The 14,156-nt window shown below is 29.1% G+C and overlaps 1 protein-coding gene across 5 annotated transcripts in view; it reads left to right on the top strand.

The window, feature by feature from the left end:
• Positions 1-14,156, top strand: part of LOC142321764 (adipokinetic hormone/corazonin-related peptide receptor variant I-like) — a 737,321-nt gene that overhangs the window by 519,923 nt on the left and 203,242 nt on the right. For all 5 annotated transcript variants that reach the window (XM_075360128.1, XM_075360129.1, XM_075360130.1 and 2 more), the window contains one exon: positions 13,109-13,257. In XM_075360128.1, the coding sequence (XP_075216243.1) occupies positions 13,109-13,257 (149 nt within the window). The remainder of the gene's footprint in view (positions 1-13,108; positions 13,258-14,156) is intronic.

Raw genomic sequence — 14,156 nt, 5'->3', positions numbered from 1 at the left:
ATTGTTCTATCATCCATTCAATTTTACTTCGTTATTGAAAATTTTCTTTTGCTTAAATTTTTAAGGACTAACCTTTTTTATACTTTATAATCTAATTTAATTTTAAATCAAATTTAAAAATAATTCTAAATTATGCTCTATTGACTAATAGTTAATATTTATTCATTTTCCATGACTGATTGCATCGTATTCTGGACTAGTCGTTATTAATGACAGGACACATTGTTAGTTGTAGCAATTTAAACGAAGTATATTTCTTTTTTAAAATTAAAATACTCATCTGTTCGTTTTGATTAGCTGAAAAAGAAGAAAATATTATACCTTTTAATTAATTATATTATACCTTTTAAAATATGGCTATATTATAAATGTTGTAGAGAAATAAAATCTGTAATGATCATCTAATATCTTAAACTACATAGGGGATTATTATGGACAGCAGTTAATAAAACAATAATTATACAAGCTAATAATTTTTTGGTGAAACTATAGTTGTATATTGCCTGCACTATTGCGAAATATTGAAAATCACATTTTATATATACATTATAAAATATATTTATGTATGTATATATAATTATACATATATATATATATATTTATTTATATAAACTGGACTTTTGTTTTCAACATTTATTAATACAGAATAAAAATATAAAATTATATTTATATTTATAATTTTATAATTTAGTTTTATAATTTTTTCGAAAAACGCATGGAGTGTTTTGATACCTTCATAAACGTTGAGGATTTGTTACAATTCAATTTCGCATGAATTCCGCTACTTGCGTTCTGGAATCGTAGTCATCCCATTGCCTTATTCAATGACCCCAAACAAAAATAAATCTCAGGGAGATAATTGTAAATTATACAGAGGATACTCCAAGGTTTTCCAGTAAATTTCGTCTGGTTTATACCCAAGTTCCAACCGCTGTGTGAGGCCTGGCGTTGTCATAAAAGGAAATCACATCTCTGATTGGCTAACGGGGCTTTTTGTTCCTATAGGCGGCTTTCACTTTATCTAAGCGCTAGTATGCAGCCCAGTGCGACGTTCATGAAGAAAATTGATGAGTAATACGCCTTTTCGGTCCTAAAAAAACGGTTGCGAGGATTTTTCCAACCAACGGATCCGTTTTCGCCTTTATAGGGCAAGGATTTCCACTCCTACACCAATTCGTATTCGCCGATTTCAAAATTAAAAAATGGATCCATTTCTCATCATATGTGACTATACAATACAAAAAATTATTTCCTTCTGGTGGAAATCGATTCTTAAATCGTTTTGCCGTGCCTCTTTCTGATTTTGGGTTAAAAGTCCTGGAATTTGAACCACTCAGATTTTGCTGAACCTAAATTGCTTTGGGATGACGAAATGAACGCTTCTGTGGATGATGCTCACTTTGGATCGTTGTGATCAACTGTAAGATGTTTGTCTTCAATGAGGTCTCAGATTTATCGAAAGTTGTCATCTATCACACTTTTCCTTGATCACTTATAGTAACTCTTATTTTCTACAGCTTCACGCCTTCCTTTAAACTGACAAAGTCCTAGCCTTGATTGTATGACATCATATTCCCAAATTACACGTGCAGTCTAGCAAATGTTGGAGGGTTTGTAACTTCATTCGTAAGAAACTTTCACTAGAAGTAGTTGCGCAACCAAAGATAAATCTCTTATTCCAAGATGAGGCTACTCCCCAGAAAGACGTGAATGCGAGTTGGTTTAAGCGTCCATCCCTTCTCAGATATCCGCCACCCTTATCCCCCGCGTCAACCAAGTTATATATGTACACCAGCCAATCGTATTATTATTATTTAATCTTCTCAGTCTTTATTAATTTTGGTTTAGTTAGCTTACAAAAACGAACTTACTACTAGTTTTTTCCTACGAAGTAATAATTAATTTAAATATTTAGATTACAGAAAAACCGCTGGAGAAAACTAACATCCCATTTTTCTCGTATTATGAGGAATAATGATTTTTTTTTAGAAAGTTTATGAGGCAAATATTTTAGTTTCGCATTCTAACGGATTTAAATTGGAAAGAGGTTAAAATGTAATCTAAAAGAATGCTTTTCGATAGATTTTTTTCAGTTAATTAAAAATGAATTTGTGAAAAGAAATGAAATGAAGTATTAGAAACTAAATTAATCGGAAGGGGAATTTTATCATAAGCTGGAAATCGATTTATTAAATTTCAAACTCGTTGACAAATATATAACGAGGCTAAGAAAATAATATTTTTAATGTGATCGGTACAATATAATAAATTATGTTAATCACATTAGGAATAGGTATATATGTTTCCACGGATGAAAGAATAAAGAAACCTCGCTGACATTTGCCTGGAAGAATTAAAGGAAACCATAATAAAAATTTCATCAGAGTAGCATGCATAACCTATTCTTTTATTTTACAATTTAGAATATCGATTGCAATTTTAAGAATACAACATAGTTTAAAAAATTTTAACAAAAAATTAAATTTATAAATTTTAAATTAAAATTTTTTTTTTATAAATTTATCTTTATTTAGCACACTTCAAATTCTATAAATAAATATCGTCACATTTAAATGTATGAATAAATATTGTAGAAGGATTAATCGGATGAACTTGCTTTATTATCAACACGTACTTGGTATATTTTGATTGAATAAAAACAGTATTTCATTCGATTACCGAATTAATAATAATGGTATTATATGATGAATAAATCCGTATATGACTCAATTTTCCTACGATATTGAATAAATATATTTGTTGTTTTTTGCTTGAACCTATTATTATCGATATAAAATTTGTTCGTATAGCTGATTAAAATAAGAAAAATATTGAGGGAAATACATTTAAAATCATCTATGTTTGTTGATTTTGCTGACATTACAGAATGTTAAAACTATAATTGTATAAAAATTAGGTTAATTAAATCTATCATAAAAAGGAAATAAAATAGTTTATGCATAAATAACATGATAATTACCATTTATTAATTTAGGATTTATTAGGATTAGGATTTAAAATTATCAAATTGAAATTTTATATCGAAATATATAAATGAAAATTGCGACATAATGATAAATGTGATACCAAATTAATAAAGCAACATAAAATATATATATATTTTTTTTTTCCACAACTAATATATATATATATATATATATATAATCGGTTCCTTAAGTAGAACCATAAGTAAATCGTTTGATAATAAGCACATGATAAGGGGGGGTTCTTAAGGAGCTCCCATAATATCAGTAAGCAATAATCTTAAATTCCATTACTAAAGAATATATCTGCCAACACTTCTTAACCCATAAAAACAAACAACAAATAAAAACCAATAAACAAATAAATAGTCAATGAAAAACTGAGAACTAATCAAGCGATAGCTCGTGAGAACAAAAAAAAAATACAACTTGCAAACTTTAATCCTTCATTTTTTCTGCCAGACAAAGTTCAATGCCATTTGCAGCTCCCGGGGTTGTAGTTCAGGGTTTTCGTTAACGACAAGGATAGCAGTACCATCGGAAAATGTGGCGGCGATACAACCTTCCAAGGTTGGAAGGTCCTCAATAACTCTATCATTACATCTTATCCGATTGAAATTGATAAAATATTTCTCTTTTTACAATCTAGTTTATCTATTTCTCTCCCTTTTTCATTCACAAGAATCTTTTCATTATAAATTATTTCTCTAAACTTCATTTCATACAGTCATACTCAATTATTCTTAGTTTTTAAATTCCTCCCGTTTCATCCGCTTTATGTATCCTGTTAGGCATTTTAGTTTCCAACGTTTTTAGAAGATTTTTATTAGTTTGTCTTTTTAGATTCATTTGGATCATGTGTCCGAGGAATTTTAATCTTCTTTATCTAATTGCAGTTTCCAAATTTTCTTGGGTTTTGTAAAATTTTTATTTGAATTTAATCTGCACCGTTTTTCTGTGATTCTGAGCCCGAAGATTCTCTTTAAGATTTTTCTTTCAATTTTGAGGGAATTTTTTAGGCCAATCAGATTTGCTGTTTCGATTCTGAATTAGATCATTTTCCCAAAGCTGCTTAGTGAGATTTTTTTGTAATCTCAGAAATGTTAAATATTTAAGAACCATTATTTATGTTCAAGAATCGCTCAGTAATTAAAAAGACAAACAACTATTGAAAAATTATTATTTATTCATTCGCAACTTTCAACACAAACCTTAGCTAATTTAGGCAAACAGCCTCCAACTTTCAGCAAGTCTTCTTATTACACTAGTAAAGAATTGTCTACCTTGGCATCTGAGCCATTCCTGAATCTTATTATTGACCTGCTCATTGTTGACCAACTTGGTCCCACATAAAACACCGGCTGAGAGGGCAAAAAAAAACATTCTTATGGGGGAGAACACCTGTCAACTCTACTTTTGATTTGCTTCCCATATCTTTTGAGAAATATTAGAGCGGATTTATTTTTCAGAAGAATTAGATTCTTTGATAGAGAACCAAAACATTTCCTCCTTCTTGCTGGTATCATTTTATTTTTTAGCATATTACAATAGTACTCGCTCTTAATTATAAATTTTTAATAGATTATAACACTTAATACATTACCGGTTGACGCGTAGATTTTCAATTTTTTCTGGACATGCGAAATCGGATGTTACGATGAAAATCGATGACACTTGTTTCACTCTGTTTAAACTTTTCAATGCACTTATAAAATTTACACTGTTAATAAGTTTTATTACCATAATGTTTTTCACATCCACGAGTGAATTTCGGCAGGTTTTACCCCTTTAGAAAATAAAGATATTATCAGAACACTCTTTTCTTTCAAGAGGAGCCGGCATTTTTAAATAAATAAAAGAGGTTATAATAACGGAAATTCTTTTCAAACTGGCGACATTTTCTGTCAGGGATGTCGACTTGAACGTCACTTTCAGTTTATTAATTAAATAGCTTTTCCACTGTTACCATTTGTTTAATTATTGAACGACCCTTCTTAAAAATTAATACCGAAATAAACAAGAACATAAGTTTTCAATTGTGAATAGCGTAGTGTTACATTGTCAAAATATATTAAAGTAAGGCAAATAATTTGGGAAAATTTATAAATTTCAAAAGAAGTGATAACTTTTTTTTCCAAATTATTGATTGATTTAGATGAGCTCCAGTTTTAATTCTACCTTTTGAGACAACCAGTCGTCTTGTGTCTGTGACGTAGTTGCAGTTAAATGCGTTCTCCGATTTTTATAAAATTTTGCAATAATTCTTGTTACCAAGCAGAAAGATATATTCGTTACAATTTGTTAAATTAATGTTTATTATTTTTAATTATTATCTCTTTTTTTTAATTAATATCAGTTAAAAGCATTTTCTGAAATAAAATTTTGCAGTCAGGATTCTTGCTTCCAAGCAGAACGACGTGTTTGTAATAATTTGTTTTTAATATACTTATCCTTTTGAAAATGGTGGTCTTTTCAGAAGGTGAAATACAGGATCAATTCATAGATTTTTAAAAGGAAATCCGATCTATTAAGAACTTAAAAAGTTAATTGGAAGTAAAATAGAATGAAGGGAGACGTGGTGTAAGGGCCCAGAGCTACCCAAGAGCAAATAATCATATATTGTACAAGACCGATACGAAAATTATTTCGCATCGGTTCTATGATTTCAAAATTAAAAGTTATGGTAGAATGTGGAATAAAAATAATCGTTAAAGAAACAAAAAAAATGACTATATTAGACAACAAGCTACTCATGTCCGCACAAAAATAAATAAAAAATTATACTGGAAATTTGAAAAACAGTTGTTACTCCTTGTTAAACAACTACTTTGAACGTTGGTTCAAGGAAAAATACAAGGATATTTTTATCATTTACATAAATAATACTTTCTATCCAATAGAAGTCACTGTAACAGAATATGAAATGAAAATAAATGTTAGGAAAACAATAGTAATAACGATAGGAAACAATAAGGCAATGTTTGTCGCTATAAAAGAAATAACAATTAAAGAAGTAAAACAGTACACATATTTAGCTAACATAACAGAAAATTGTAAATGTGAAAAGCAAATAAAAACAAGAATAACAATACCTAAGAAAGCAATTAACAGATTATGTCTTATGATGGAGTGAAACTTGTGAAAATGTCTTGTAAAACGTTACATTTGAGGGGTCCTTCTGTACTTATGTGAAATACGGATACTATAAAAAAGGGGAAATAAAGATTTCGAGGTATTTGAAATGTAGGCAAAGAGGAGATAGGAGAAAATTAAATGGATACAAAGTGAAGAACAAAGAAGTAATGAAGAATGTGAACGTGACTAGAAGCTTAATGAGAGAAATTCAGAACAGAAGGGTAATGGACCGGAACGTTCGATGAGAGGAGAAGAATTTTTTATAACATTGCTAAACGGATCAGTAAAATACGCAAAAAAGAGGTTGAAAATTACAAAATTTACAGACGTTTAAAAGGAAATGCGATCTATTAAGAATTCAAAAATTTAACTGGAAGAAAAGAGAATGGAGGTGGACGTGATATAAGGGACCAGAGCTACCTCAGAGCAAATAATCGTATGGTGCACAAGATCGATGCGAAATCTATTACTTTTTTAGTATAAGAACTACCACTACAAGAAAATTTCAAAAGAAATTTTCAAAAAAGTTAGTAGAAACTTCTTATATTTTATTTTTGTTTATATTTTTTTACAAATTTCAGTACTCGACATTAATAACCATCATAAAAAATTATTAAAAACTGTTTAATTGGAAATTTTTTAAAAAATTAAATATATAATTGATTTTCTCTTCCCCATCTCAAAACTAATTTCCTCTTTCTGTTACACTTTTAAAAATATTATTTTGATTTGTAGCGTGTGAATATGCCATGCCTGACCTGGATTCGAATCCAGGACCTCCGAAGTACCTAATTGTGCCTTAGTTAGCAAAGTAACTCTTTAAAGTTTATAAAAAAATAATAATATTAAACGGAAAAACAAAACAAAATTAAAAATTCAGATTTTGAAAGAGATCTCTATAAAACCTCTATAATTAAATGAAAGTAGTTAAAATTAAACGGTATTACTTGAACTTCTATTGTTACGGGTTATATAAAATTCTTTTCCAATACACATTCTATAAAAATAAAATAAAATGTACACCATTTAAAACAAAAACAGGAATTCTAGACTGTTAACTTGATTGAATGTTGTAAAATATTGTTCCGTGAATAAATTATCACCTTCCATCATTATTTGTTTAACTTAGAAATGTAAATTAATTGATCTGGAACACAATTGTGGTCCTAGATCACAATTTGTTTGCGTTTCTCTGAAAATTTCCAAATAAATTTATCTTCTTCTCATTACCCCGTGGTAATTAATTATGTCCAGTTGATTTTTATGTAGTAGTATAATATGCTATAATACTACATTTGATGTATTGCTCTAGTACAATAATTTTACAATATATATATATAATATTTCATTATTAATTCCTATAATATTGTCGCGTGTTCTCGGTTCGACCAGACTATTGAGAGAATAACAAACATGAAAATTACTTAAAAATATAATTTATTAACCTAAAGACATATAAACAAAATAAATAATAAAAATAGTAACAATAACAATCTTTCTTTTCCAAAAAAAAAAATATGGTGGTGGGTTTATTTGTTGTATGTGCTCATATTTTTATTTTATATTATCCGTTTTACACGCCGACTCTCTCTCGCTAGAAGCAGTCCGTTGTCAATTAATTTACAGACTAATTAATGTAATTTCAAAAAAAAATAGTGTTATAATTATTATAATACAGACTTATTAGTGCAACAGATATTTATTAGTAATTTTTTTTTTTTTTAATGAGATGTGCGGGCATCGACTGTTGTGATCACTTAGCCCGAATGGAAATTTGTAGAGTATGAAAAATACCATGCCTGACCGGATTCTTCGAACCCAGGACCTCCGGGTGAAAGGCTGAGATGCTACCGCTTACGCCCCGGAGGCCAGTATTTGTTTATTATTATTATCTCAGAGAAACAGTAATTCTCAGACGTTTTTTGATATGTTATAATACAAAAGTATTTTATTTATTCATTTCCTTCTCCCTTAATTTAAGGAAATTATTTGTGTATAACAATAATAAGAATAACAGTTATTCGGTTAGCAAGAACGAACACGCAACGCCGACTAGTTCTTACATGTCACAGCGCACATGAACCGACTTGTTAATCCCATGCATGCACTGTGTTGCACGTATAAGAACAAATTTCTCAATGCCCACTATAAAAGAATTGCTGTACTATTTTCCAGATTTAAGAGGGTCGGTCGTGGTTATCAGATGGATACAGTTGCTTCCGGAGTTTTACCTGTATAATATTCTGATTTGAAAATCTTGTATGTTAGTTTTTCTTTGGATAAAATTGAAGTGCTGATAAAATTTAAATTGTTTGCACTAGCAAATGTATTCCAAAAAAGACTTTCTTATATACACACATTTATCTGTGTACTTCGCTTGAATTAATTTGCTTTAGTTTAGTTGGCATAAAATAGAAATCGCCATGGCTAAGTGGCTTAATAGAGCAACGACAGAAAATATTATCAGTTTAAACCCTGTACCATCAAGCTCTATTTCACAATCGGAATTTGCAGTGAGTCAACATTTTTATCCTACTAAAATACGAAAAGTTGTAACAAAATATGCTCCTGAGTACTTCAAGACTGGATTTCCTATTAAAGATGTAAACAATGACCCATGATCTCAATATATAATTTGCTTTAAAATTCTCTCAAATCAAATCACGAATCCCTCATTACTGAAACGGCACCTTAGTACCGAACATTCAATGTTAGAAAGCAAACCTAAGGATTATTTTGTTTGAAAATTGTCAGAGATAAAACGCGCAAAGAAAAATATTAGCCTTTTACAGGCAGTACTCAAAAAGCAGTTGCGGCATCCTTCTTAATGAGCTTAAAAATAGCAAAATGTGAATAAGCTCATATAATTGGTGGAGCTGTTTTTTTTCTGCTATGAAAAATATAGTTACTTGTATGCCGAGTGAATCGTCAGCTAAACAGCTAGATACGATATCACTGTCAAACTATAGCGGATATTTTCTACCAGATATTTTCGTATGTAAAACTTGATTTCTGCTATGCTGATAGTAAAAAAAAAAAATTTCGTAATAAACTGAACCTTAACCTAAATCTTCGCTTAAAAATAAGTTCAACTGAACTAGATATTTCCTTACTTGTTTCAAGCATGCTCATCATTCTTCTTACTGAAATTTTAATCTTAAAAGGAGAATTGAAATTGGTAATTTAAATAAACGTACTCTGCAATATTTGTTTTTAAAGCAAATAAATAATTTTTGTAAAAAAATGATTAAAAAATCTGTGATAAATAAAAAATATTTTAAGACGATTTTTTTTAATATAAAATAAACACTTTGAAAAGAGACTGTAATTTTTTATTCTTTATTATTCCGAGATAGCTCTATCTGTATCCTAATGACATATTTAAATGATGCGCAACTGATCAGTAATTCAAATGAGCGGTGTTAAAAAAATGTTTGAATCGCTACGCTAAACCATTACCAAAACCACGAATCAACATATTTTTAATCTCTTTCGGCAATTCAACAGGCGACAGGGCTCAAGAACTGGCGCGGATATAGCAGTATATATTCTTATTCATCGATATTTTCTTAGAGAAATAACCCAAATGCTCAAAATAAAAGATTAATTAGCGACTAATTACAACAGAACTCGATAAAAAGCAGCGACTCAAGAATAATGTGTAATCGAAAATACGGCATTGATAACAAGTAAGCTATGCCAATCTTATAGGCAATTAATTCCATCGTAATACATCCCACACTTTTTTTAGTACGGTCATTTTATAACGAGCAACTTTTCACCCACTCTACAACATGCCACTCTTTATCCTTTCGCCAACTTATCATCATCATTGAGTGATTAATTCGTTAATTAAATGTTTGCTTTCTCAACTTACATTTATTTATTTATTTTGTATTTCATTTGAACTTCTATAAATCATCAAATAATTAAATAAATAGATATATATATATATAATTAAATAATACTAAAAAAAAAACCTTTGGGCGTTCAAAACTGAAATAAAATTTAATTAACACAAGTTGAAGAAAATAAAAATACTAATCCTGAAAAAATATAACAATATCATTATTTACGATCCGGAAATAAATTTAATCATTATTTTATCTTTATAAAATTACTTTATCTTTAATTTGCTTCATAAAAAGATAAAAAATTGAGAAGGGTCCTCATTTACTTTCCGAACTCTCTTCTTTTTAACCGACTTCAAAAAGGTGGAAGTTATCAATTCCGACTATTTTTTTGTTGTTGTTTAATGTATGTTACTTTCATCCGGAGGTCCCGGGTTCGAATCCCGATCAGGCATGGCATTTTCTCAAGCTACAAAAATTGTCATTCATCTCAGAACGATGGTTCTGGAAGTTAAAAAAAAAATTTAAAATATGATAGCAATATCTCCGATGTTAGTAAACTGATTTTGATCATTTTTTTAAACGAAAAAGTATACTTCCGGAATTGTCCCATATAAATTTTAACCAAATCCGATGATAATCTTAGAAAAAATATCAAAAACCGAACAGCTGAACATCCTTAACCGCTGATCAGTACCGTTTTGCTCTGTTCCGTGTATTACTAGGATATTAATAACAGTCGATATTATCGTTGTTTAGTCTCCGTGAAAATATTCATTGCATTTCTTTCTTAAGAATCATTCTTTTTTTTTAGCTAATTTCCTCTAAACTCCACATAAACATTAAACCTACAATTTATGTTTGTATAAAATGGTTAAAAAGTGTATATTATCCCTAATTGCAAACTTATAAATATTTATATTAAGCAATAATAAATTCTAATTTTGCAATATTAAATAAATAGTCATACAACAAGCTGCCAACCAACATCACTCAAACGAAGTGTGTTAATCACTCTGAAGCGTGTTAAATATTATAATTTTGTAATAAATAATATTCTATAGTTATTATAAACACTTTTTTTAACCGGGTATTCGCAAACCTTTGCCCAAATGTCTACTCGCAATAATGAAACAAATAAATTGGATAGATTACGCAACCTCATCTTTTCTGTTACTGCTTTCTCATCATGTGGTCTAATTAATAACTCAACTAAGAACGACATAAATCTGTCCCTTGGCAAATTTTTTTTTTTCGAGGTCTACCACTACCCTGTGAAGAGTTGTATCCTGCAGTTTGTGCAGGACAGTTACAACCCAGCTTAATATTATAGGTAGCATTCTGTGCTCGAGATCTCCGTATTCTTTTATCACTTGGAATGTTGTACAAACTGCTGAAATGGTTACGCAACCATCAACATCTTTCATTCTAAGACCAATAGTTTCTTCTTCAAATTTTCCGGTAACTTTCCTTCCTAGTATATCAAGCCGAGGGGGTGAGAACGTAGTTCTTCCTTTTCGTTTGAGAAACGTTTCTGTATTAAACTGACACGATGACCATGACTCTGCAGACTTTCATTCAGTAAGAATCAACTTTTGTACGTTCTCATTTGTGAGAGTCTACATTATCGTTGTGGAGGAGACTCTGCGGAAATATTCATGGCATTTCTTTCTTTATTTTTTCTTAAACGATCATTCCTTTCTGGCCAATTTTCCATCAAACGTCGCTGACTTATTTGAGCATCGCGTTTAGTAGGCCTACCCATATTTTAATTATATATAAAATATAATGTATCATAGTTATAATATAATATATTAAATATAATACAATATATACACAGGCGTATGTGTAGGTACTAGATACCACTAAAAACTGTGAAATAAAATAATTTAAAAAAAATAAAAATAAAAACTGACTTCAATAAATAATGGTACTAAAAAGTTACAAATAATTACATTTTTATTTATTAACTAAAGTAAAAATATTAACAACAAATAACTGTTTTTGAAGTCGGTGCCAACCAACACGTTAAAAAAAAATCTATGATATATGCAACACAAATCCTACTTCAAACAATGCAAAATTATCAATAGGAATTTCCCTACAATAAAATGAGATTTACAAAAATATAATACATAAATAAAATGCGACACAAAAATATGACACAAGAATACTTTATAGGTGCTTAGGTATATTATCACAAAATATATTTGCCTTAGTGAACTTAAGATAGGTATCATCGTAACACGCTCTCTCTTATATGCTCTCGATATCTTTTTTTACACGTGGGAATCCCGTTTAGGCGCCTAGCAGTTGGTTGAAGTACTAATTTTACGTAACTTTACATTTAATTTGTGTTGGCTGTCACCGACTTCAAAAATAGTTATTTGTTGTAAATACTTTTACTTAGTTAATAAATAAAAATATAATTATTTGTAACTTTTTAGTACCATTATTTGTTGAAGTCTGTTTTTATTTTTATTTTTTATAAATTATTTCATAAACTAAATGATTTAATATTATAACTGAGAATTTTCTTTAAAAACGTACCCTTTTTGATGTAATTTGCATCCTCCTATAAAGTATCAAGAAAAACTCTAAAAAGATGCCCTGTATTAACTGTTTAACAATTAATACTTTTTTATTGTTGGCACTCAATCTGGTTTTTTGGAACAAAATTTTTCCAATTAGCAACAATTTTTCAAGAAAAATTTCTATCAGTCATGAATGATTACTGTTTTAGAGAAAATATCTTTCGTAAATAAAATCGCACTAATTAAAAGTACTCCCCAAAATTTTTTGGGGAGTAAACTGAGATCAGTCATGATTTCTTATCTTTATTACGAAGGAGTTATTAAGTTTCAAATCCAAAAAAAAGGTATAAGGCATCAATCATAATAAATATACCTTTCACTATGACCTCCCGTTACAATTAATATGATGCCATAAATTTGAACAATGTGAATGGGAATTTAATTTGTAAATTTACAATTTAAATATTTACTTGATATAAATAAAATAAATATATTATCTAAATAAAATACGATATTCATACAAACACGCATTCATATACCATATAAAACACATTTCAAGAGAGTATGTATTAAAAATGACTAATTTTTTAATTTTTTTTTTCAGGTAACATTCCTATTAATGCCGTTTGAAATTATTTGGTCAGCTACTGTATCGTGGTGGGCTGGAGATGCAGCTTGTAAGATCATGGCATTTTTTCGAACATTTGGACTTTTTCAATCCAGCTTTGTTCTTGTCTGTATCAGCATAGATAGGTACGTATATAACTTATAATACAAGGAAGTTATGTTTGCATATATTACTGCTACTATTTTAATAAAATTTATTTTTTATACATGTAATACGAAATAATTTTTATAAACACTTGTGAAGTTACGTAAATGTTTTAATCAATTCATTAAAAAAAAATTCATAGATATGTAGGTTATATTACTGAGAGTAGCCTGAGAGTAAATGATGCACTACTTTCCATAAGCCACGTGTGTTGCCTATCGCTAAACCCACCGTGTGAAAGAATGTAATGCAGCTGTAGTCTTTGTCTCTTTATTTTAATTGTAATAATAATTATTCATTATTACTCTGAATAATCTCTCAGTATTAATCCATCCATCTCTCCATGTATGGATATATTTTTTATTGTACTCGTTCATTAAATTATTAACATACTATTTTAAGTTATTTCATTATTAGCATGTACGCCGAATAGTGAATAATTGTCAAATTATTATTAATGAAGTAAATGCATATTATTTGTAAAATATTAATTGAAATAAATAAATGTTCCTTTTTTGAGAAAGAGAACACTGTAGTAATCATAACTTATATGTATATATGGTATACTGATATAAGTATAATATATCCATCGTACAACACATTTTACCTAATTTTAGAACCCTGTAGCTAGATCAGTGCAAATCAATAAATATTTTTGAATGGTTGATTTAAAGCTTGTACTTTTCTATAATTTATTTACTTTAATGCACTTTAAAACACACATACACTTACATAAAGAACCTTATGCAGATACGTGTATGAACAAATATTGTTAGTATTATCCGTGTAAAGCTGTCTGGATGTGGGAGTGTTCATGAAATGAAAATACCTGCTTAAAGATAGACAATCTAACTTAAATCAGATCCAACGTAAGTAATTA

The sequence above is a fragment of the Lycorma delicatula genome, chromosome 3, assembly GCF_047948215.1.
Source record: "Lycorma delicatula isolate Av1 chromosome 3, ASM4794821v1, whole genome shotgun sequence".
Taxonomy (NCBI): domain Eukaryota; kingdom Metazoa; phylum Arthropoda; class Insecta; order Hemiptera; family Fulgoridae; genus Lycorma; species Lycorma delicatula.
This window is presented reverse-complemented; position numbering and strand designations above follow the sequence as displayed.